Source organism: Centrocercus urophasianus, unplaced genomic scaffold, assembly GCF_019232065.1.
Source record: "Centrocercus urophasianus isolate 14NV4802_14NV808 unplaced genomic scaffold, USGS_Curo_1.0 seq_18, whole genome shotgun sequence".
Classification (NCBI taxonomy): Eukaryota; Metazoa; Chordata; class Aves; order Galliformes; family Phasianidae; genus Centrocercus; species Centrocercus urophasianus.
This window is the reverse complement of record NW_024884733.1, coordinates 5752421-5777700: the sequence shown is the minus strand read 5'-3', so window position 1 is coordinate 5777700 and position 25280 is coordinate 5752421. Positions and strand designations below refer to the sequence as shown.

Genomic DNA, 25280 nt, shown 5'->3' with positions numbered 1-25280 from the left:
AAAAAAAAAAAAAAAGCATCTGCACAGAAGCAGGCCAGCCAAAGGAGAAAGTGGGGCACTGACTTGTCCCGCTACGTGAAGGAGAATAATGCAAGAGAGCAACGGACGTGGGATCTAAGCAACTCCCTGCACAGCCTGGCAGGACCTGGCATGCCCCAGAGCAGCAGGGGCATCGTCCACCAAATGGACTGCAGTGTCCCATCACTGCTAGCAAGAAATAAACCTGGTGGAGCACTGTGAACCTCAAGAGCGGTCCTGAGCTTTATTCTCACAGCACTCAGCCCATCTATACACATCTGCTGCCAGCCTCGGGGCAGAGCTGGGGGTTTGCAGAGATGCCAACAAGCAGAGCTCCTGGAGGTGTGGAAGAATATGGGAAAGAAGCAGAGCTGGAAGGGAAGACGATGGTCAGAGTGACATTTAACCACAACAGGAAAGCAGTGGGGATAGATGCAAACACACAGCCCTGCCAACCCTGGAGCACCTTCTTCCCCTCGCCACCCCAACACTGTCCTGCGGGCAGTGCAGCTCCCTGCTCTCCCAGCTCTGCTTTATGCAAAGAGCAGAACCTCAGCTCTCCAGGAGGCACGCCAGGCTCCCTCCTGCTATAGGAAGCCCTCTTCCATGCCAGCTGCATCCTTCAGGCAGGCACCAGGCCAGCACTGGCTCCCTGCAGGGTCAACAATGTCCCAGCAGCAGCACCATGCAGGCACTCCTTTTGCTCAAGTGGTATCAGGGCACCTCTCAGAGGATGGTGATGGCCTGCAGCATGTCTGCCAGCGCATACGAACTGTCCCAAGAGTGCCCCAACTGCTGCATTGACCCCTCCAGTGCCTGGGCAAGCACTGTGAGCTCCACAGGGTCCCGCCGGCTCTTGGGGTTCGGCTGGCAGAACAAGATCTCATTGACCTCCTCATCGATGCGGCGTGCATAGAGCAGGGGGAAAACTTCCCTGAGGGTGGCCAGGACAGACTCCTTCAGCTGAGCATCACGGCACACCAGGTTGAGCACAAAGACCCCTGCAGTAGAGAAAGAGGCATTCAGGACAGTGCCACCCATGAGCCTGGCATCCTGCACAGGCCTCCATGCACACCCCCTCTCTACACAAACAGCTGTATCAGTACCACTGGTGCTACCAGCTCCATCTCACATGCAGCTTTGGGCAGCACAACAAGTGCCCTTGGCCCAGCTCCACGTCACTGGGAGCTGGGATTTGCTGGGAAAGATAGCTGCCACACATCAGTCACAGCAGCACAGCCACTGCTTTCCAGGATGAGGAACCCACCACCCAGACCCTGTCCAGGACCAACCAGCCCAGCCCTGGCTCTTGCAAGCGCACCGCCATCAGAGCCCACCTCATACCTTCTGGCTTGAGAATGGTTTTAACTTTCTCCAGGAAGGGCTTCTCCACGAATGCCAGAGGTGGACAGCTCATTCCCAATGTGAGGTCTTTACTGTCCACATCAAACATGATGGCATCATACTGAGCTGGGGCTGCAAGAAGGAACATGGACTCATTATTCCATGGCACAGGGATGAGCCACACTGGGTCGGGAAGCAGCGAACATAGTGGCCAGGCTCCCCCCTCTGCCACTTCCAGCTGCTTCTTTCTGACAGCACCTTCTGGACTGGGGAAAGACAGCAAATAGAAGGTCCCCTGCACACACACTGACAAGGACAAGTCTGCTTGCTGCAGGGACCTGTCAAGGTTGGAGCTTGTGACACATGGCATGAGGTGCTGGAGAAACATGGGGAACACCATCCCACAACATGGCTGCTGTGGAGGGACAGGTTAGCACAGGAAGAGGCAAGAGGCAGAGTTGGAAACCAGTAGGAGGGCAGGACAGGAAATAGAATTAAAGCTCTGCAAGACAGTACCTTCAGCTGCAAGCTTGGCCACGTGGTCCAGGCCATCAGCAATGTGCACCTGCATCCGGTCATCCTGGGAGAAGCCAAACCAGCACTTGGCCACTTCCAGCATGGAGGGGTCGATCTCCACTACAGCCACACGGGCCTGCGGGAAGTAGTCATGGACGAAGAGGGGCAGGCTGCCGCCACCAAGTCCCACCACCAGCACTGCAATTGGGGCTCCTGCCAGGGGACAGAGCCCAGGTGAGCTGCCAGGACTGCCACACTCCCTCTGCCCATCACATCCCACCTGCCCCAAGCTGCTTCTGGCTTCACAGGCTGAAAAACCCTTCCCACCTCATCACCTGGCAGGGGGTCAGAGCTGCCCAGTAGGCAGAGCCCTGCCACCATGGCCTTGTGGTGCTCACAGCACAGGTAGCTCTTGTCAATTGCCATAGGAGGCTCTGCAGGGCAAGGCTTCTTCTTGTCTTTCTTCCGTTTCTTCTGGCCTGAAAGAGAGGAGGCTGGAGCCAGGGGTACTTTCTGGGGACTGACCACCCCAAACCCAAGTCCCACCAGCAACGCAGAGAGCAAAACCCCATCCACATCTGCACTGAGACAAGACAGACAGGACCCAGCGTGACTCTTCATCTTCTTCCTCACATTCATCTCACTCCCTACCACCCAAAGTCACCCTCGGTCCTGCCCTGTCCCTAACCATCTCCTCAGCATACCTGGGGGAGGTGCAGGGGCCAGGAGCCGGGCCTCCGACTGCACCACGTTCCTGTTGCTGAGGAAGACAAGGCGACGGAAGTAGCACGCATCGTTCCCCTTGACGTCCTCCACGACAAACTCCCCACTCAGGGAGCTGGTGCCACAGTGCCATACTTTCCGCACCCCAATGTCCCCTCCCACAGACAGGAAGGGCACCTGCAGGGAGGACAGAGACTCGTGGCGTCCAGGCTATAGGGACTGTGTCTGGAGGGGTAGGATGAAGCTGACGTATCTGGAGAGCAGCAGGATGAGCTGTACACAGTGCACAGGACACTGGGCTCATCCTGATCTATGTTGGGGTACAGCAAGCCAGCACACGAAGGCCTTTTACAAGAGAGCTTGGTGCAACAAAGAAAAGACAGAAGAGATGGAAGAAGTTAAAGGTGGAAAGATTGAGCTAGATGCTCTCTAGTTTTTGGGATGGCCTTTTTGTGTGTGTGTGTGTGTGTGTGTGTGTGTGTGCGTGCATGTGTTTGGCATTCTGGGGTTGGCCCGGGCAATGGGAAAGAAAGAAAGCCAAGTGAATGAGCTCACCTGTTGCCGGGCAGGGAGGCCCGGCGGGGCCAGCTCCATCACCTTCCCCGACAGCTCTGCCTGGATGCTGGCCATGCCCTCGTAGTGCTGCTCCCTGTGCAGGGCCACGGTGACCAGGCGCCCAAAGCCCGCGCTGGCAGCCAGCTGCCTCCGCCCTTCCTCCGTCCCAAAGAGCCACTCGGTTTCTCTGCCCTGTGGGACTGCAGACGGGGGATGTGGTCAGGAGAGCCCCAGTCAGGTGCTGGCCCCTGCACAACCACACTGGAGAGGAACTGTAGGGTACAGAGATTTCACAAGGAGGCAGCACTGCCTTATGCCTTATGCCTAGAGCGAGGCTGCACAATCAGTGATCAAAAGGACCTTTCTCAAATTGGGCAGGCTTGTGTAGGAGCCATATCTCATGGTAAAGGGGTGTCCAATAGCCCCAAAACTTATCTGCGGTTTGTGCTGAGCCTCAGGCTCTGCAGACACACAGGAAGCTAACAAGGCTTCTGGCAGAGCTTGACAAATCTCTGTGAGTAAAACCCCAACCAAACCCCACAGGGACAGATGATTTCCCTCTTCAGCTCCAATTCCAGCAGACCAGGACCACTGCTGCTATAGCAGCTCCCGGAGTGCTGTCTCTTTGCAGGCAAGGCTGTACTCACTGATGAAGATGGCGAAGCGATTGTCACGGGAAAGTTTCACCGCAGGGCTGTCGACTACATGCAGTGTGTAGCGGGGCCTCCCACTGGCTTTATCGCACAGATCCAGGGAAAGCTGCTCCCCACAGGGGGCTTTGCTGACCTGGCTGCAGAGCAGGGCGTAGTGCTGCCTGTCTTTCACTGCCTCCACCAGCCGCTCTGTGCTCTCCAATCGCAGTGGCTTGTCCTGCTCCTCGGAGCAGATCTCCAGGATCTGCAGTGCAGAGCCAGGGATCTTCCTGAACTTTGTCATGACGTAGACAAAGACCGGCAGGACAAACTGCTGCTTGTCTCCGCTGGTGGCCACTTCATGAACACGCACTACCCAGCCCTCCTGGGAGAAGTATTCCACTGCTTTCTTCAGCACATGGGCTTGAGCCAAGGAGACGCAGAGGTAGCGCCCTCCCACCTGCAGGACCCGGCTGATCTCAGCAAACATCCTGTCCACCTTGGCCAGAGTGACCTCCTCATCATCGGTGAGTATGGCATCCAGCGTGCCTTTGTCGAGGGCCACCTGGAAGTGGGCATCGGGGAAGTCCATGTGAAGCATGTCCATCTGCAGGTAGCTCATCTTTGGCCTCTTGCTCGTGCTCCGCTCCTGCATCTGACGGATCACGGCGTCGCTGATGTCAATGTTCACAATGTCCTCACACATCCCTGTGTCGTACATCTGCTCGCTCAGCTCCGAGTTCCCACAGCCGACCACAAGAACCTGGGAAGCGGGACAAGAGGAGCAGCGATGGTGAGGGTGCCCTGCATACACATCTCAAAACGTTTTACAGTGCAACAATGGGACATTAACCAGGAGCCCTCAGCAAGAACCACATCCATAGCACCTCCAGATACTCCCCATGGCCCTAACAATCATTCCATAAAGGCATGGCACATGGGCACAGAAGCAACGTGCCTACATTGCCTCGCTTTTGGGGATTATCTCGATGATTTAATGCCATGGTGGAACAACATCTGGTATCTTCTGATTTCTTGCTATGGCACACTGGAAACATATTTCTTGTGCCAAGGCCTGACAGCTGAGTATGGAGCACTGTGTTGCAAGGCAGGGGCGGGCGGCCGGGGGGGGGGAGAATGACAAACAAAGCTCAGATGTGGAGAGCAACCCGGGCGGAACCGGGGGATCGGCAGAGTGCGATAAGAAGCACGCCAAACCGGGAGAGGAGAACCGGGCCTCACCTTGTCGCGGGGCCGCACGTACTTGAGCAGCACAGGGCACAGCTCCGGGAACGCCCCGTACCACTCGAAGGGCCGCTGCCCGCGCTGTCGGAAGAACCGGTCCCAATACCGCGCGGAGCCGAACTCCCCGGGGCTGCGAGGCAGCAGCTCCATGGTCCCGGTTCGGCCGTTCGGTTCGATCCGAGGCCGGTCCCGAACACGTGTTCCCGTACCGCGCCCCCACTGACGGCATCCGAGCGCGCAGCGCTCCCATTGAGCGCAGCGTCCGCGCCGCTGATTGGTTGCTGCCCCCGCCCCGGCTGCTTCCTATTGGCTTCCGCTCAAGAAGGGCGGTACTTCCCGCATAGGTAGCGCGCCCGGGGAACAGCCGCGCCGAACGCCCGTTCTCCCGGCCCGGAGAGGCGGCGGCTACAGGCGAACAGGCGGCTCCGGCTCTGATGTTTTCATCGGTAGAACCTGCGTGAAGATGGTGGAAGGCCTCGAACGTAACTGCACCTGCAAGCCTCCCGCGAGGCACAAACATACAATGATCTCAGCACCTTAATTAACGCGCACCTGGGTTCTACAGGCATTTCTGAAGCAACACAAATAGGGAAGAAAAAAAACCAAACAGTATTCGTGGCTTCACCGTGAACAACTTTAATATAAGCATGTGACCGAACTGAGACCTTGCAGGGCTGTATATGAAAAGTAGAGCATCCAGTGTCTGCGGGCACGGAGATGCTAGCTGGGATTGGAGGGGGCCTCTGTTGGGTTGCTCTGAAGGAAGAAGGCAGAGAGCTCGCTCAGCGCACGGTACCGGTGTGAGATTGAGTTCTTTACAGCCTTGGGCAGCTCAGCGTAGCTGGAGTGGGAAGAAACCAAAGCAGTCCTCAGCAGATGAGTTGCTGCAACATGTCCCCAACACCTCCCCTTTGCCTTGCTTTGCTGCCCAACCACAGTGGGGATGTTAGCAGTGATACATGTTGGCAAAATCAAGGACCCCCATGCTGATGCTGGGTTTCTTTGTAACCCTATTTAGACCCAGAACAGTGTCTTCACGTTGCCAGCACTGCTTGTATGCGGTTCCTCTAAGTACAGAAACAAACACAGCTCCCATCCCTTCCTTTTCTTAAAATTCCCATGAAGTGCTGTAGGTAAAAAGCCACTTACGTCTGGTCATAGCCATCAGGCTGAAAGCAGGGATCCCAGCCAAAATCTCGAGGACCTCTGGGCTCAACAATTACCCCCTACCATGAAAAAGCCAGAGCCCTGTAAGTCGTGGTTCCTCAGCACTGCTGGTGCAGTCACATCTGAAACACAAGCTGCAAAGTGGCACTCAGAAAGCCACAGTTGTGGCCACCCACCAAAGGCTTGATGCTGCCCTAATTTCTCAGCACTCCCCCAAAACATGACCAAAATTAGCAGTGCCAAAGTCAGTGCTCCTCAGGGTGCTGTTTGCTGGCAGCCCCTTCACTACCCTCCACACCTCCCAGACCGAGAGAACTAACAATTGCAATCCAAGCAGTTACCTCACTCACTGACTCCTTGACAGAGCCAATGCTATTACAAAATACACATTACAACCCCACCTACATGTGTCTGGCCTTTGAACAGCTTCACGGGCTCCTCTGGGTTTCCAGTACTGAATGCAAAGGTGCAAAGAGCATAGGCAGATTTGTCCTCAAATCCAGCCAGCAGCTTGTACAGGCCTGAGCAACACAGAGAGGATCCTGGTGTCAGTGTGATTCCAGGAGAGCACAAGACACCCACCTAGAGACGGATCAAGGGAGTGCTCTGCATTCACATGGACGAGGGAGAGGAAGAACCACAGGCATAACAAAGCTAAGCTGAACCCATGCTTTCGGCTGAAGCCATCCTATCCCTGAGCCGCATTAATCTGGGAGCAGAAACAAAGAAGTGCATTGCCTCAGAATGACTAAAGCCCCTTGTCAATCACAGTGATTAACACTCCTGCTGATGATGCCAGTATAGAAGCCAGAGATCACAGGTCTTCCAGGTTACCTCTGTGAAAGGCAATTCCCACACACCCTGCCACCAGCCCGCGGGGGCAGAAGTCTGGGAACCCAGCAACGCAAGGATGATGCCAAAGCTCCTAGGGGAAACAACATCCAGTGAGGAAGGGAGCAGAACAGTCTAAGAGAGAGAGCACAAAGGGACAGAGTTGGACAGACAAAGGAACCAGCAATGAAGCAGGCAGCCAGGTGGGGGAGCACACTCAGCAGCACACAGCACAGGCAGGGATTCCCATGGCACATTTGTGCATGGCAGCCCAAGCCTGGAAAGAACAGTTACATGCAGACAGTGCTACAAGAGGCAGTACCTTCTGGCTTGAGCTTTTCCAGGAACCATTTTCTGAAGGGGGAAAAAAAGGGAGGAAAGACAAATTTTTGCTGATATTATTCAGAAACACAACCATCCTTGAAGCACTGTTGCCTATGTTTTCACAGCTCTCTGAATCCCTATTAAATAGGGATTGTCAAATCACCTCATTCTGGGCTATTTACAAATGAAAACAAACCTAGTTCTTAAATTAAATGGGACATAGGGACATGGGAATGGGAAAACAATGGTGGGGTATTTAATTTTAACTTCTGTGCAAATAACCCAGTTCTCACGAGCATGAACAAGCTAAAATACATTTCTTGATTCCACTCGTTCACATTTTACACTCATTTGTAGTGCACACTGCTTTTATGACTCTGATTAGCTTAGCAGAGAGTTTGAAAAAGTTAATCACAGCAAAAGATAATCCTAGGAACTAAGAGCGTACATTAATAGAAGAAATACACAGCAATGTAACAATCCTGTACCAACAGGATCAAAACAGGCCCTTATGAGAATCTAAGGGACATTCACATAAGAGCACTCCTGACACACCTGGTGTCTCAGAGCTTGGTGTGGAGCTCCCAAGCTGCAAGAGCAGGCACCCAAGACTGGGAACATGAGGCAACAGTTCAGATCTGTCTCTCCTGTCCTGTACAGTGCATTACAGCACTCCTCATGTCCTGCCCACAGGATGCAGAATTAAACAGAGGATACAGTGCACCTCCCTGACCCTACTACCCCTGGTGCATGGAGTGTTCCCTGTGAAGCTCATCCTGCCAAGCTGTATTCCTCGCTCTAGGAGGAGAAAAGTGAGGCAGGTTCCCATCTACTTACATGTATGGTCCTGGAAGTCCCCCCAGGGCATTGAAGCACAAGCAGGTGTCCTCTATTATAACAGGCCCCCGAATCTGCAGCAAAAGCAATATCATGCCTCAAGGAAGGTACTACCAGACTCATTTCCCTACTCAGTGCTGGTCTCATGCACCCTAGATAACAAGAACAACTCAGCAGCAATCAAAGCCCTCCCTTCAGTGTCAGCCCTCACCACACAGCCCACTGCATCCCCAGCAGGGGCTGAGCGATGGCAGGGAGGTCCTCCCACACAACAAAATGAGCAAAGCTGCACAGCCCTCGCCCTAACGGAGCAGTGGAAGTGCCCAGCACGAGCTCCAACAGGTGGAAAATTCTGCAGCCCACAGCCGCCAGGGCCGCACTGAGGGACACATCGCGTCTGCTCGTCGCTGTGGGGACGAGAGACCACGGGGGCGGCAGCAGTGCTGTCTAAGGGCAGCGCCTGCCCTCGGAGGAAGGACACGGCAGCGGTGAGGGCCGCAGCCAGACCCCACCCTCCCCAAACAGCCGAAGCGAACCGGGAGGCGCTGACCTGCCGGGCGGCCTCACGGCACTTCTGCACGGAGATCTCGTCCGGCTCCCCCTGGTACTCGGGCACTGGGGACACACACGGGCAGTCGCTGAAGAGGAGGCGGCCGGGCCGCGCCGCGTCGTCCCCCCTCCCCCCACCAACTTACGGTCAATTTTCTTCGCCACCAACGTGTACGGAGAGGAGTCCCCGAGGATCTGAGTGACCTACGGGAGGCAAGGGGGAAGCACGGCCTTCAGCCCCACCTCCGATCCCGCTCTCGGGCCTCCGCTTGGGCCCGCGGGCCCCAAGGCCGCTCGTCGCCAGGCGACCGCCCCCCACCTCCTCCAGCTTCTTAGCGTTGCCCGTCACGAACACCACGCTCCTCCGCACCGGTGCCGCCATGCCGACCCACGCCTGCGCGCTGAGCAGCCAATCACCAGCCGCGGCGCCGTGACCCTCGGTAGCACCCGGCCAATGGGAACGGCCGAGACTCCGCGGGCAGGCGCGTTGCTTTTGCGGGTACGCGTGCGCGGGATCGCGCGAAGCGATCTCGCGTGACCTGCCGCGTCGCCATGGAGACCGGTGTCTCCGCTGCCGCTTCGGCGGCCCCGGCCGGGTCGCGCTCCTCCCCAGGCCCCCTCAGATCGGCGCCGGGCCACGGATGCGGGAGGCGGGGACGGCGCCCAGCTCTCCCTGCCCTGTTTTCCCCGAAGCCATGGAGATGATGGAGCTGGGCCCTGGGCTGCGCTCCACGCCTTGCTGTTTACTCCAAGCTCTGGCAAGCCTGCGAGCTTGGTGCGACTGCAGATTTCCTGCGTGGGAGCGAGTAGATTTCATTCTTCTGCACACACCTGCGGGAGCAACTGGCCCGTCGTAAAAACAGGGTCAAAGGATGCTCCCTTGTGTGTCCTACTCTTTTAATTTGTACAAAAACAAATCAAATCCTACCCAGATGCATCACAGAGACAGAGCTCTGTGTTGGCTGTAACCCTGGGAGAGGAGCTGAGCCCTACAGAAATCATAGAATAGCCTGAATTGATAAGGACCACAGTGATCATCTAATTTCAAACCCCTGCTATGTGCAGGGTCGCCAGCCACCAGACCAGGCTGCCCAGAGCCACTTTCAGCCTGGGCTTGAATACCTCCAGGGATGAGGCATCCACAGCCTCCATGGGCAACCTGTTCCAGTCCATCACCACCCTCTGTGTGAAAAACTTCCTAATATCTAACCTAAACCTCCCCTGTCTCAGTTTAAGACCATTCCCCCTTGTCCTATCACTATCCACCCTTGCAAACAGCCGTTCCCCCTCCTGTTCATATACTCCCTTCAAGTACTGGAAGGTCACAATGAGGTCTCCCTGGAGCCTTCTTTTCTCCAAGCTAAACAAGCCCAGTTCCCTCAACCTTTTTCATAGGTGAGGTGCTCCAGCCCTCTGATTGTCTTACTGGCCATCCTGAGCCCCAACACTCAGTGCCCAAAAGGCATAAGAGAGTACTGCCCTGTCCTGCCCATACGCAGGATCCCGGGATGTCACTGCAGAACCCGGCACCCCTCCTCACACACTGTTGTCCCTGAAACTCCATTTTACAAAGGGCTTCACAAGGGAGAACTTTCTCTTCCTGTAAGAGCAGAGCCAGGAGCACAGAGGCCTGTCCCTCCTGCTTCAGCACAGCAGCCATCCATCTCTGCAGCCTCCTATCCATAGGCGCAGGGACCCCCACGTCCCACCGCACAGGTCCCACTGGCAAGCCTGGAGGGAGCAGCAGCCCTGCAGGAGGAAAGGGTCCCACCAACAAGCCTGGGAAGGAGAAGCAGCTCTGCAGGAGGATCATAAAGCACCAGCCAAGGCACACCACTCCCTGTGAAAACCAATCGCGTGGAAAACAGCAGCTAATGAGAAGATCTGGGCAAAAAGGAAATGGATAAAACAGACACTATGCTTGGGTGGAGTTATTTTTGTTGTGAAATCTTCTTCATAACATCTCCTAAGTGAAAACCAAGCCCAAAGCACGCAGGCAGCTTCTTCTCATCCCTGCTGGGAATAATAGCCCTTCCCTATTACTGCAGCTCTCCCTGCAGTCAGGCCCTGGCAGGACTATAAAGACCAAGGCAGTGTTAAGGAGAACAAGGAGGACTGCTCCATAACATAGCTGAGACTAGATACTGTAATGACCTTTTCAGCCTTGAAAAGCAATAAACTGCTTGATAAATTTTGTCACTGTCAACAGAACTGTTATTTGCTGTTGACTCTGTTTTCCAGCAAGAGACAGTCTCTTGAGAAGGTCTGTGCTTAGGATGACCCTGCTGCTCAGGGTCTTGAACCTAAAACACCATCCTGGCAAACCAAAGGAGAGTGGAGTGCTGAGGTCCTTGGCAGCTTTCTCTGCCCAACATCTTATGTACAAACACACCCCAACCTTCTGCATGAGACTGCAAAACCACCTGGCCAGAACTGAAGCAAGCCAGCTTTCCAGGTGCCCTGGGGGCACCTGCTTCAGTTCCATTGCTATCGGAGGATGAACACAGGAGGAGGGTGTAAGGCTCCTTCTCTGTGGATCTAGGTCAGCAGAAAATGCATCTGCACCTTTCTGTGGCAGCTTACTGCTGTGACCTGGCTAAGGACAGCTATTCTCAGAGCAGTACGCTCGTGCTCACAGGGATCATTTAATGCAAACTGGAAACTCTTTCTATGGACAGGCTGCTGGCAGATACCCACCAAACCCAGCAAGGACAGAGCTCTGCACAGATGGTTTTGTCGTTCTTGCAGTTCACATCCATCTTTGCCACTCCAAAGCAATACCTGCACCAGGCAGGGAATAGAGTCCCCAGGGAGCCAAGCTGTAGCTGTTCCTTGGTTCAGTGGAGGAGGCAAGAGAGAAGGATGTAGCAGAAGCTCCTACGTTTGGCAGCTAGTAGCAATTATTTAATACAGCAGGATCACCAAGAGGCCTTCATGCAACCAGCATAACCAGCATCCATTTACCAAGGTCCAGCTCAGGATGGATGTGAAGTCCTGACACATTCTTGCAGCATCTAGGTCCTTCTGTAAGTAGCAGCAGCACGTGCAAGATGAGTCCTAAAGAGAATGCCAGAGGTGCCAGTAGGGCCTTCAACAGTAAAACCTGCCTCTCATAGGCAGCAAAAGAGCAGGCAAAGCATAGTCATAACATGGGCTCACAGTGCTGCTTCTCACTTTCCAGCTGGCAGGAAAAGGCCCCCAATACTCCAGTGAGTCTTGCAGCCCTGCTGAATACAGACAAAATCCCCCTTCATCTACCCTCTCAATCTTTTGCAGCTGGAGAACAGCCAAAGGCATAGCCTGGGTGATTTTTACCTCTTCCATTGAATGCATGATTTTGCCCTCAGGATCTAAAAAACGTGGCAACGTGTTAGGAGGAAAAACCCAGCTTGGCTTTCTGATTCCCACCTGGAGTGAACAAGGCACACAAAAGGGAAAAGCACTATTTATACACAAGCAGAGTAAGTAGAGCTTGTAATCACATCTAGCACTCCAGCCTGCTGTGCTCACTTCTAATCCTCTTCTCTGCATGGAGCAGCACCACCACTCAGGTGGAAACTGTGCATGAGGTCCTGGGGGCAGGTCCATAAGGGAAGGCTGGGTGGTGGCATAAGAAATTCTCGGGGGCACTATTTCCCCTTCTGCCCCAGTAAAATTCCTTCAGACACAGACTAGGAAGGACAATGTTCCTCTCGTCAGCAGAAAAGAAACAGCACAAGAACCAGGAGAGTGAGAAAAAACAGGAGAGTGATTTCAGCTGAAGTTCTAGGCTCAGTGCAGGAAGGAACTAGGGTCACAAAATAAAGTGCAGACAGAAATGCCACCAGTGCCTGAGACCAAGCTGCAGTCAAACAGAAGGGGACTCATGGCTCTTGTGCCAAAACAGTCCTACCTGTGGATGGAGGACATTCACTCCCATTTAGTCCAGCACTACAGCCCACACCACACCAAATTGCCAGGCTTGGACACAGCCCCTGCCCCACTCGGTTGCAAGGAAACAAAACAAGCTGGCATTCACAACCACCACCACTGACAGCACCAAGGTGAAGGGCTCTCAGTATAAAGTGGGCTTGGTTTATTCTGGGCCGATATAAGGACAGTTGTCATCTTCCTGCTGTGTCTTGTATCACTGGGATAACAGAGAGCTGGCCTTTACATGCTTCTTCCTTCTGGTTATGAAAACACCAACATAGCTCCGTTCCTGGGGATTCCCAGCAGTTGAGAGAAGGCAAGTGCAGTAACTTCACATGTACAGTCAAAAATAGGTTTACTGGAATGTCTTTAGTCACATCTGTAAGCAGCAACAACTGAAAACACTGAGCTTGTGCATTCCCATGGATTGTAAAACTTAACTATTATTTTTTTTTCTTTTGTAACATGAGAAAAACAATACCCTTACAGTTCTCCACAGAAGGGTCGGTCTCCTGGAACATAATGGTGTGTTTCCCTAGATATTCTTCTCCTCCTTCACCCCGATGAAAAGACAGAGTCCCCTCTGCCTTCCACAGCAGGAAGCAAGGAACTGCTCAAATTTGAAGTATTTTTACAACTCAACCATATATACAGATAAACCGCAGTGGCAAGTAGATGGCTCCAAATCAGAGACCCAGCATTCCACAAAGCAGGCAGTTTGGGAAATGAATCTTCTGTTATAAAAGTCTGGCAGCAGGAGCAGGTACTTGACCAAAGAAAAAAAAAATAAAATAAGAAAGGGTCAGTTGGCAGTTCTCAAAATGCTCTGTTAGAACTGGCTACTTGCCGCCGCTGCCTCCTTGCTCCTTGGAGAAAAACAACTTTAAAGCTATATACAGATATCTCACTTAAGTTACACAGCAGTTTGTTTATCTCACAGCCAGCTCCACCGAAGCCTCCAGCTGACCCACCATCAGGTATGGTACTTCAGGACTATGGGTACTGGAAAACAAAACACAAACAGGCTCTCAGCCAAACACCTTCACGTGCAACAGTGACACTGACAGAGAGAGAACCCCTCATCCCTGCGGTGACAAACACCAAGCAGCCACAAGGGAAAGTGTGTCTTCAAGCTCGAGCCAATGCAAGCAGCTGCCAGCACACATGCTAGACAACATTTCCTGCCACCTTCATCTCCTTCCAGCTTCCCAAAATTAAACCAGATGGGATTTTCCATCAGTCTCTCTTTGCTGCCAGCTCTGCTTCTCCTGCTCCTAGCTGTGCATCAGCAGGACAACAGGCCACGAGGATTTTGCTGGAGGGCAGCACAAGAACTGTTACAGAGATGCCTCCAACAACAGTCAGTGGGAGGAAAACCCTCCAGACCCAGTGGCACAGAAAAGCTGCACTACTGTGCAGGGCTACCTGAACCCCTGGGGCACGTCCTTTAGCACGCAGAGTGCTGAATTACTTCCCATCCCCCATATCCAGAAGAAACATGCTCTCGTTATTACCTGTTACGTAGAAAATGAAGCAGCCTGGCTCCTTTAGGAAGGAGCACTTTCTGGAAGCAGGCCTATTGCAAAACGGCTGATAGACATGGAGAGGTGTTTGGAAGACACTGCTCTGGTCTGAAACCTTTCTACCTACTCTTACCAGCCACACAGCCTTGGCATTGACCTGTGCCAACCCTCTATCAGTACAGTGTTGGCAACACAATGCTGGCAACAGCCCATACGACTTGGCTTGAGCTTGCTCCTCTGCATGTACATTTAAGCTTTGAGGAAGAGAAGCATGGTGCGGGCTACAGACAACAGTTGTAACTACTGAATAGAGTGAAGCCCAATGGGAGGAACTCAGGTGCTCTGCCCTGAGGGACAACAGCAACAGTGTCACTCAGTGTGCAGTGCAATGAGAATTTCAGTGCTAGAATGAATGGGGTGACCTGGAGCTACTCACTGATGATCACGAGCAGGAGGACGATGGCCACCAGCGCTATGATTGCTTTCATCTGCAAGAGGAGCACAGACACGTGTTACATGTGGCACCCTGCGTAGCTCCTGCCTCTTTTCAGCTAGAAAAATGCTTAAACTCTTTTTTCCACCAATACCTACTTTCAAGCAGCCAGAAACTTCCCATGACAAATTTCTGCTGAGAAATATGTCTGGAAATTGCTGTACACAAACTTAGCAGAAAGCCCCAATATGATGCCTTCCTGACTCTGCAGAGGAGAAGGGATGCCTTGGCCCGGACAGATCAGTCTCCATCAGAAAAAATAGGGAGAGGGAGCCAATTCAAAGCTCAGATGCTCTCCCTTGCAGAGCACTAGCAGCCAGCTCAGGAGGGAGGATGGCTTCAAATCATCTTGCCAAGATCACCACATCCTTCCTCATCTCACACAGCCAGCATCCAGCCTGGCTAACTGAATCCAAGATCCCCAGGGAGCAAGCATGAGATACCTCCAGATGGCTCCTATACCAGCTGCACCACCTCCATGTGCGCCTCCAAGGCACTCAAGCCTGCACTGTTCACACTATTACAACAAACCAACAGGACAGGCACTCTCTCTCTAGCTTAAATTGCTCCCTTGTGGCGCTCCTGGCACACAAACTGACTCTGTTGTTTGGCCCAGAGGCTAAAGGACCTGTGTGAAGAAAATCATTCCAGTTCTTGCTCACCTTGCAGCCTCGCCACCACATCTGCCTTCGAAGCTGTTTGGCTCTGTTGCTAAATGCTGTTGCATTGTCTGATAAACTCTCTGTTGAAGGAAAAAATAGAGGCAGTTCAGTAGTGCACACAGTCTATCACTCATCCCACAAACCCCACTTAAGTTTCAAGCAGCAAACTTGACAATAAGGGAGAAGACCAACTGCAGTGTGATTCCACATAGCCGCAGGGAATGCCAACAGGACGCCCCTTGCCAGGGAGCACACAGACCTGTGGTTCTACTGAGCCCCCTTTGTCCTGGCTGCCCTCTGAGGAAAGGAATTCATTTTGCAAGCCAGCAAGCAGCAGATGGCCGAAGTGCTCAGGGCTGACATGAGACAGACCAACCTACATTAGATTGAAGGACCAACTAGGTCACAGCATCCAAATGCCTCCAAACTAAAGCCTGGGCATTTCCAAGCCTAAATCTTTTCCAGGGCTGACTTCACATCACTGCAGTGACAACACACTGGGCTATGCTGAGCACAGGGGTAAACCTGGGTGGCTGAGCACCAGCTGGATGCTGAGTATGCAAAAGGAGCCCAACGGGCAGCTGCAGTGGGAGAGGAGGGACTGATTCCCAAGGGGTGGTTAGAGCCTTACACAAAGGCTGCTGAGCAACCAACCTGTTCAAACATAGAACCATGACACAACCACACCAGGGTGAGGTACCAGTGGGTGATCTACAGACATCAGTAAGCATGGGCTGGGGCTGTGCAGGACAGCAGTAGAAGGTGGAAAGGAGAACCTGGAGGCATAAAGCTAGCTCTGCAGCCCAAGTCCGGGAAACCACTCCCAAGCAGAAAAGACATACAAGCCTACGTCTGTCACTGGATACTTTCTGAGCTGAAATCAGATAACCTGGTCCAGCTGTGAGGAAGAGGTGCAGGGAAAGGGATAAGAAAGCAGAGCATTTATCATCACACCTGATTTATCCTGCAGGTCATCCAGCCGCTCGCCTCTTTCAATCACCTTTGTGATGTTCTCCTGCATAACATCGATGACTTCATCCACCTGGTTCTGGACACTAGAGCAGAGCAAAGCAAAAGCAGCATGAGCAGCAGCAAGCACACCCCATCAGCTGCACAGTGCAGCACCAGCCCTCACTCTGAGCTGCACGTGATGGGGTCTGGGGAGCTCTGGTAAAAATCGAAGGGGACAACAGTGGAGTGAGGCCGATGGGATGCTGAGAAAATTGAGAGGCATGGTACTGTGTGGGGTGGATGTCTGGCAATCCCAGACAGTGCAGAGGAATGCAAGGGTCTCTAAGAGAGTCTTAGAAAGTCAGCACAAGTGGGGTACCTTCCCATCGGGGGCAGGCATAGCAATGCAAACACATGATGTGTGTGGCAACCACCTTCACAAGTACTCATCTGTCTGTAAATTTAAACTATACAGCTTCAGTGCAGAGCTGGAACATCAAAATGCTCTGCAGTTGGACTGGTGGAAACCCTGCAGCTAGAAAAGGCACTGTGGGTGGATGCCTCTGCTGTAGAGGAGTTCACATCAAAGAGGGGAAAAAATAGAAAAAATAATCACACCTTATCTTTGTAGACTTTACAGAACTCAGCACTGCACCTTTGCTAAATAACCTGGATCGGAATCAAAGCAAGATATGCTCCCCTGCCCAGAAACTGAGCTGCTAAATGAAACCCACTCTGGCAGGGGCATCGACAGGACAGAAGAGAAATGGCTGACGTGAACTGAACCAACTCATTACAATCCATCTTCTCACAGTTACACAACTCGTGGGTAGTCCTTTCAGTGAACGGTAGCCTAAATCGTACCCGCAGGGTTATTATAAATGCATTTATTCACTCCATAAAAAAGCCACACTGGTGAGAGAGAAAAATTCTGCCGGTGGAAAAATACTGCTGCAGTCCGGTTTGTATTTTGGAGCTGATACACTTGTATTTTCCTGGAGACAGAAATAAAAGATTTCTCGGGGCCCTGGGGAGACAATAGGGTACGTCGGAGACATACCGATCCCACAGAGTAAGAGGGAACAGCAGTGTCTTGGAGGCAACCCCACGCACAAGGCAACAAAACAGAAATAGCTCCAGATCACTCGCTCTGCACCAAGTCTTACATTCCACTCTTCAAGCTACGCTGATTTTAAAATATTTAAATACTTGAAATATATTAGAAACGCACTGAGTGTTCACCACTGGCAGCTCTTCCCTTTGAGGACGCTACCACTTCAGCATTTGCACCCATGCTCCCCAAGTAACCCTCCTTCCTCTTTGGGTCACTGCAAACTGTCTCCTCTCCACCTGCATCTTTCAGATATGAAAATTCTAAGGCATTATTTGCCAAAGCAGAGTGGATTTTTTATGATTATTTATTTTCTTGTTTTATTTACAGCAGCAGCAGACTCGACACTTAAAGATCAATTGCACGGCATCTAGTCCCAGAGCACCTGGTAAGAAGAGAACAGCATAATGTGCACCACGGCCTGGAGAAATGGGGCCAAAGGAGATCCAGAGCAGCATGCCCAAGGCTGGGGCCCTGCAGAACAAGGAGCAGGGCCCCGTTCCTGAGCCCCGGCCAAAGTTCTATCTAAATAGAAGCTGCTGTGTCTCTAATTAAAAGACACTGAGTTCTGGTTCACACTGACCTAATTCTCTTGTCTCCCTAGCAGCTATGTGCCTCTCACCGAGGAGATGTTTGCACTGAGATGCACACACAAGGAACAGCTACAACACACCACAGCAGCTTCAATGGGAAGGCATACATTCACTTATCCTTCCAAAAACAGGCAAGGAAAGTCACTAAAATATATGAAAGCTTCACACATACAAAGCTCCATGGAGCTGCAAACAGCAGTATGAAGGGGCTTCATGCCTTAGCACTGCAGGTCAGGCTTCGCTGTGCCTCTGCACTGCAGCTTCTATAGTTGGAACAAGCAGGGGAACCCTCTAAAGCCAATTTCTGACTCATCAGCCCTCACACAGCATATGCTGGATTTCAAAAGCACACCTAAGAAATTTATTGTACTCAGGATGCCATAGGAAAGGAATCTGCCTTCCCCACGCAGTATCACAATGTCTATCCCTGCATCCACCTAATGGGGAAGGCAGGTTCCTTTCCTATGGTGTGCAGCAGCAGCTCCTGCCTTTCATTAGGAGCTTCCTACCAGGAGGAAAAAGGCACAGAAAATTCCCTGCCCTTTCCCAGCAGAACCCTGTCCTGAGCCTATCCCAGCCCACCACTCATTCTGAAAGGTGAGCAGCAGGTGTGCACAGGTGGCACCGAGCACGTGGGCAGGAAGCTCATGTCACAGTGTCCAGCCCAAACAGGGATTCACAACCCTGCATTCCTCTTCTGGAGCAGTGGGTGATGAGATAGGAAGCACGTTCTGCGAGGGAATTTCTTCCCCTTGGCACAACCACAACAGACAAGTCCCAGCTCAGAGCTGTAAGCAACTTCGACAGAGCCTGGGGTGAGAGAGGGAAGAAGAAACATCTGCTACCCCAAGCAAGCCAACTTGGCAAAAACTGAGGAGTTAAACATCAGATTCACAGGCAGAAGACTACGTTCTTAGTATGTAAATATTTCTGAAAACATTTACTGGATTCAAAATAGAGAGATTTCCTCTCACAACAGATTTGTAGGCAAACTGTCCTGCTACAACCAGCAAGCAGGAGCACACCAGGGCTCGGTGCAGCGTAGTGCCACCTGTGCCCCACAGCCTGCACGGTGCAACACAAGTACTGCTGCACTGCCAGGGCACCTCGAGGTATTACAGGCAAAGCAGGGCAGAAGTCTGTAAGCTAAACCACCCTACTGTGCCCAGCATTTAAAGAGGTCCAGGGGGCTCAGACCCTAACCAAGCTACATCTCAGCATCCCACCTCTTTTGACCTGAGGTGCTGGAGAACTGCTGCGTGCCTGTGTCTGCCACAGCCCTGCTATGCTGCTAGCAGAAGTAAGACGTTTCACAGACGGGGAATGGAGAGACAGAGAAATCAGGGCCTAAACTGCCATAGATATATATAGTTTTCTCTCATGGAAAGCACATGTTTGAGCACCCTGATACTGTCAGATATCTGATGCAAGAGAAAAGCCAGGGAAAAAACAGGAAGGGATTGTAGCAGAGAATGAAACTTCGATCTCCAGGGTCCCACACAGTGCGCCTCAACCACCAGCAGCCCATTCCTGCTTTCCACTGTCTCCCACCTATCATCAAAACAAGAAAAGCCTCTCCACGAAGGGGCTGAAAGATGCACAACCTATGCATCAATTCACATTAGTTTGGCACGCCTGAGGTTGGAAACTTAAGTCACATCAATTGGAAAATATTTTCTTGTTTTATTTGGCAAGAAAGAACAAATTGCCTAATGTGAAGCATATTTCCCATTCAGGAGCTGTTGAGTTTTGACACATTTCATATATTTAATTCCTGCTAGATTTCCAATAGAAATGAAGTAGACTAGACATCTGCCAGCAAGACAAAAGCACAAAGTATTTCACATGGCCCTTCCAACCAATGACTGCCAATATGCTTTTAACAAGGACAGCAAGTGCACGCTGTCAGAGCAGCAGGAAGAGATCCACCAGTACTCAGCTGGGTTCAGACTCTACTTGTGCTCAGCCTGGTCCAACGTGGGAAGCAGCAGCCTTTCCATTGTGGACACACCGAGTTAGCTACTGAAAAACTCTCTAGGCCAGTTGTGGCGACTGAACAACAGTGCTGCATTCTTCAGGCATCGTAAACAGGCCATGCACACACCACAGGATGGGCTGCTCAAGGCTACTTGTTGTCTCTAAGGTGGCTGTTTACAGCCAGCATGACACATGTCTATTTTCCACCCCAGGCGACGCGATGGTATTAAGAGTGTTGTGTACTCTGGTGCAAATTATACCTGAACATCCCCCTATCGTGGCTGTAACCCCAGAAAAAGGCAACAGGACCAGTCAGTGCAGGCAGGGCAGAGGCAGGAGGCGGTGCTCAGCAAAGCACAGCTGCCCACACATCTCTGCTGTCCTCAGCATGGGCTGTCAGCACAGAACTGCATCACAAATGGCTGCTTCCAAGTTGCTCCTTCAACACAGCTGTGAGGAACAAAGTGGTTGATGCCTCTTTGAAGCCTTGAAAGGAGGCATGACAACAAGGTCTTAAGTGTTACCTTCAAAGCAAAGTCTGCATTATGGATGGGGTCTACAGCACATCCATCTACCTGTGATGAGAGCCAGGCCCAGGAAAGCTCCTGCCAACTGTTGCCATCAGGCCAATCCCCAGATTCTTCTCTCTCCAGGAAGTAACACTGGGCTGGTAGCCAGACAGAGCCTCTGGGGTGCAGTCCCAGAGCCAGAGATGCTGGTAACCCCTGTCAGCACAATGAGAAAACTACAGGGACCACAACCTAGCTCCTAGTGAACCCTATGAGCACTCCTTCCCCTACAAGGTTTGCAATGCCCCCCAACACATCCTTCTGCAGCCAAGCCAGGTTCAAGGGTCTCTGCTGCCAGACTCTCCACACTGACCCATGTCCCTTCATTGCCAAGGACACTAGGTAAAGTTTCCAGTCTTGCCCATCACATTCAACACGTTCTCCACCATTGCTCCCATGATTCCATTACTTTTTCCACTGCCCAGTCCTGTATCCAGTTTCATTTTACACACATCTTCACACCTCATTCCCTCCAGCAACATACAGCTCCAGTCACTCTGGCTTTGCCCAACTATGCCTCAGCTCTCCAAACACTCAAAAATTCCTCCTTAAAAATGCATTTTCCTTGTAGTGTTTCAGCAGCAATACAACCCTGCTTTTCCCCTTCCACTGAAGAAAGAAACAAATAGGCATTAATTCATTCAGCACAAGGGCTGGTTTGATCAGAAACTCAAGAATAAACTACACAAGAAACTGCAGCATACTTCAAGATACTACCACACGATGCAATAAACACTGATGAGAACAGAAGATAGATACTAATTGATAGTACACGCTCTAGATACTGGAGCTTAGATGTAGCCACTTGTTATCCCAAAGGACATATCCTATACCAGCTTCAACAGACAAGCAGCCTTGTGCCCCTGTGTATGTTGTGATGTGACTGGTGCCCAGCTATAAACCCACCAGCTCGTAGGTGAATTCTTTCCTTTTTCTTCCCCTTCACAGCTGCAGTGCTCACCTTCACCTCCCTGCTTCCTGAAAGCTCCCATGGCTCTTCTGCCTCACCAATGCAGTGGGAAGGGAAGAACTCATGTCCCTCTCTGCCACGCAGGGAAGAAGGAAGTCAATCTGCAATTTCCCTCTGGCAGAGGAGGATAAAGAGGCCGACATCAACTCCCCTTCCATACCCTTTATAGAGCTGACACCACTCACAGCTGTCATCCTCACTCACTTCAGACCAGCGCAGCACCACACAAGGAAGGCTGTATCCACACTGCCTTCCTGCAACAACCTGAGCACCTCTTCCAGCAGCATCCTGACGCCCCAGAGGGAGCACAGGCCCGCTGAAAACAAAGAACACAGCAGCCAACCCACCATCTCCTGCATAACCCAAGTGCACTTTGCCTCTCAAGATAATGCAGCAGGCACACAGCTAAGCACTGCCTAAAGCTGACAGTGAATCACTAAGCCAGAGAACGGCTTAGCTGTGGAGGTCAGCTGCCCAGCCCTCCCACTCAGCCAGCCTCACAGTCCGCCCATCCATCCCACAGCATCAACAACCTGTTTATGAGGCTGTTATGGGGGATAGTGTCAAAAGACTTACTGAAGTCCAGTTCAGAGAAGGCCAAAGAAAGGCAAGGAAGGTCAGAAACTGAATAAAGAGGGTCAGAAAATGGAATAGTGTGTAGCAATTCCAAAGAAGATCCCAAAACACACCACCACCATCTCAGTCATACTGCTCTCCAGTGACCGTGAATGAACCGTAGGGGCAGAGAACACGAACAGAAGGAGCCAAGATGAATTTTATTAGCTGCCCATTTCCACGTAAAGATAAAAACAACAACAAAACAACAACCCCTACCCACATGTTTGTGCTAACAAACCCCGCCAAACCAACCTGCTTAGACCTAAATAACTTTGCTTTTTGGACTGAAAAGATCCATTTGCCTCCTTTGGTTAGGAATTTCAATTCAAATCCACAAACTCCTAAAATATCATTATTAAATCACTTCACTGCGGGCTTGTAAAACTCAGAGTTCTCCCTAATTAAGTCTCACCTAGAAGAGCCTATTTTACACTAGCTCCCAATGACTCATCTCAGAGATGCACTGCCTGCTTCCTGGCATGAAAAAAAACATTCCTAATGAAGAGTAACTCCAAGGCTACAAACAAAACAACCCAACTGATCAATGTGTGGTCATCAGTCTGACTTCTGTTCTGCCTTTGTGGAGGCCAGCAAAGGCAACAACACAGCACAAAACAGGGCCTGTAAGTACCCTGTCCTTCCCATTAAGTATCACCATCACTTCCCTTTTAGGAAAGAGCAGAGCTAATCAGAGCCCAGAACAAGCATCACCCAGGAAATGACTCACTTGGAGGATTCAGTGTTCCTCCCTTCTTCTTGCCCTGTTATAGCCAATAATCCTGCTCCAGCTGTAAAGGGTTCCTGTTTCTCCAGCTGCTTCAACTCCACTGAGTCACAGCTCATCTCCAGGTCACCTCTACCACATTATCACTAAAATATAGCATGCGCTTTGGAAATTCCACCATGCTGCTGTGATAAAGTTCTACCCCTCTGCTGCTATTAAAGCACAATTCCTTGATAACTTGACACAAACTCGATTTTCCTTATCTATGGACAGGTGGGATGTGAAATTACAATCAGGTGAAACAAAGCACAAGCCACATTCCTGTTGAGAACTACAGAAAAATACCCTGTTAGCAGAGCAGCGGGAGTTTGTAATGTCAGCATAAAGTATTACTTGAACGACACAGAGGAACACGAACTTACTGCCTGATCTTGTCATTTCTGGGTCCAAATCTTGGTCCGGAAGGCCCTCTCCTGCAATAGAAAAAGACATGAATTATGATAGCAGATGCAATGAAACATGCATTTAAATCAAAGACCTAAGATACACAATAGGGAACCAGTATTTTCTGGTTCTCCTGCCTCCCACCCATTCCTCTCATGTCCCTCAACATATGGAGCACCACAGTTTCCTACAGGTCACATTTCTTCTTTCAAGGCTCTGGCAAATCGCAGAATGGCCAGGGTTGGAAGGGACCTCAAGGATCATGCATCTCCAAACCCCCTGCCACATGCAGGGCCACCAACCTCCCCATTTCATACTACACCAGGCTGCACAGGGCCCCATCCAACCTGGCCTTGAACACCTCAGGGATGGGGCATCCACAACCTCTCTGGGCAGCTGTTCCAGCACCTCACCACTGCCATGGTAAAGAGCTTCCCCCTGACATCCAACCTAAATCTCCCCTCCCTCAACTTAAAACCATTTCCCCTCATCCTGCAGTTATCTACCCTTTCAAAGAGTTGACTCCCCTCCTGTTTGTAGGCTCCCTTTAGGTACTGAAAGGCTGCAATGAGGTCACCCCGCAGCCTTCTTTTCTCCAGGCTGAACAAGCCCAGCTCCCTCAGCCTGTCTTTGCAGGGGAGCTGCTCCAGTCCCCTGATCATCTTCATGGCCCTCCTCTGGACCTTCTCCATCAGCTCTCTGTATCCTCAAAGGAAATAAGGGTGCAAGCTCCCACCTATTTGTCAGGGAGCAACTCTTGGTATTTAGCACTACCAGTCTTAGTGCTTTAGGCAGCTAAAATATCATATGCCCTACATCTGTTCAGAAACTCACAAGAAAAAGTCTTCCTCTTCATCTGAATCCTCCTCTAAAAGGTTCCTCTGTGAACAAAGAAAAGCACCATCAATATCCGCCATTTCACACGACCTTCCAGACTTCAAGACACCACCAGCATCTTCTAAGCACAGGGCACTGGTGAGCCCTCTCGTGAGAATACCAGTGCTACTTTTTGGATAGCTGTGCTGTTTCCCCCCTGCAGAGATGCCTCCATGCAGTCAGAGCACCCAGGAGGCGTTTGCCAGCTCTGCAAAGCACAGACCGATGTCCTGAACCACAGCTGGGCAACACTTACAGCACCGTTCATAAACCAAAGTGCATTTCTACCAACTGGTCTGTCTGTGCAGGTTCAGATCCTGACCCCGTGTGCCAGTAACGCACCCTACGACACAGCAGCAGGCAGCACTGCAACACAGCGGGCAGAATCCACACCCGGGCCAGCTACGGAAGCGCTCTGGGCCCAAGGGGTGACGCGCAGTGCCATGCCGTGACCAACCGCCCCGAGCATCGCAGGCACGCGGTAACACGGGGCCACCACCGACTGCGGTGACAGCAGACATAAGGAGCACCGCGCGGCAGCACCCGGCCAGCCCTGCGCGGCACGCCGCGCTTCGGCCCTTCCGCCCGCAGGCTGAGCCGAAGCTGCAGGCGCTGCGGAGCGCGGCGAGCCCGGCCGCACTCACCCGCTCGCTCTTCACCGAGCCCGTCACCTCGTCGTCGTTCAGGTGCCGCTTGAACTTGGGCGGCATGATCCCCGCCGGCGGAGGGGGCCGGGAGGAGCGCCTGGAGGACGAGCACGGCCCCTCAGCGGGCTGCGCGCCGGGCCGGCGGCAAATGGCCGCCGCGACGGGAACCGGGCTGCGCCATCGACCGCTCTGCGCTCCGCCGAGAGCCGAGCGATCCACCGCGGGCGGGAGGGGCGTGGCCTGCGGTCGTGGGCGTGGCCTGCGGTCGTGGGCGCGGCCTGCGGGATGCCCGCCGACGGGGTCCCGGGAGCGCTGCCCGGCTAGCCGCGTGCGGCCCCACCCCGCGCCCAACTGCACCCAACGTTCCGCAGCGGGGAAATTTCCACCTCCCGGCCCCGGCTCGTTCCCCCTCGGCGCTTCTCCACCTGCTTTTTCTTCCCCCTCTCCAACTCACAAAAGCGCGCTGTGG

The 25280-nt window shown here is 52.3% G+C and overlaps 3 protein-coding genes across 3 annotated transcripts; all 3 read right to left on the bottom strand.

Annotated features, from left to right (window-relative positions):
* On the bottom strand, positions 1–5209 carry METTL13 (methyltransferase 13, eEF1A lysine and N-terminal methyltransferase). The gene is made up of 8 exons (XM_042819636.1): positions 5031–5209; positions 3804–4551; positions 3157–3356; positions 2583–2778; positions 2214–2357; positions 1879–2091; positions 1363–1494; positions 1–1019 (listed from the first exon to the last, which is right to left on the bottom strand). The coding sequence occupies exons 1-8, from the start codon at positions 5181–5183 to the stop codon at positions 745–747; spliced, it is 2061 nt and encodes a 686-aa protein (XP_042675570.1). The 5' UTR covers positions 5184–5209; the 3' UTR covers positions 1–744.
* Positions 5210–5649: 440 nt separating this feature from the next.
* On the bottom strand, positions 5650–9139 carry ITPA (inosine triphosphatase). The gene is made up of 8 exons (XM_042819656.1): positions 9061–9139; positions 8888–8945; positions 8743–8807; positions 8193–8266; positions 7354–7385; positions 6606–6721; positions 6183–6259; positions 5650–5874 (listed from the first exon to the last, which is right to left on the bottom strand). The coding sequence occupies exons 1-8, from the start codon at positions 9121–9123 to the stop codon at positions 5754–5756; spliced, it is 606 nt and encodes a 201-aa protein (XP_042675590.1). The 5' UTR covers positions 9124–9139; the 3' UTR covers positions 5650–5753.
* Positions 9140–12749: 3610 nt separating this feature from the next.
* Positions 12750–24940, bottom strand: VAMP4 (vesicle associated membrane protein 4). The gene is made up of 7 exons (XM_042819967.1): positions 24809–24940; positions 24123–24169; positions 23267–23317; positions 16286–16386; positions 15332–15411; positions 14613–14664; positions 12750–13655 (listed from the first exon to the last, which is right to left on the bottom strand). Exons 1-7 carry the CDS (start codon positions 24872–24874, stop codon positions 13627–13629), a joined length of 426 nt encoding a protein of 141 aa, XP_042675901.1. The 5' UTR covers positions 24875–24940; the 3' UTR covers positions 12750–13626.
* Between the last annotated feature and the right edge of the window lie 340 nt (positions 24941–25280).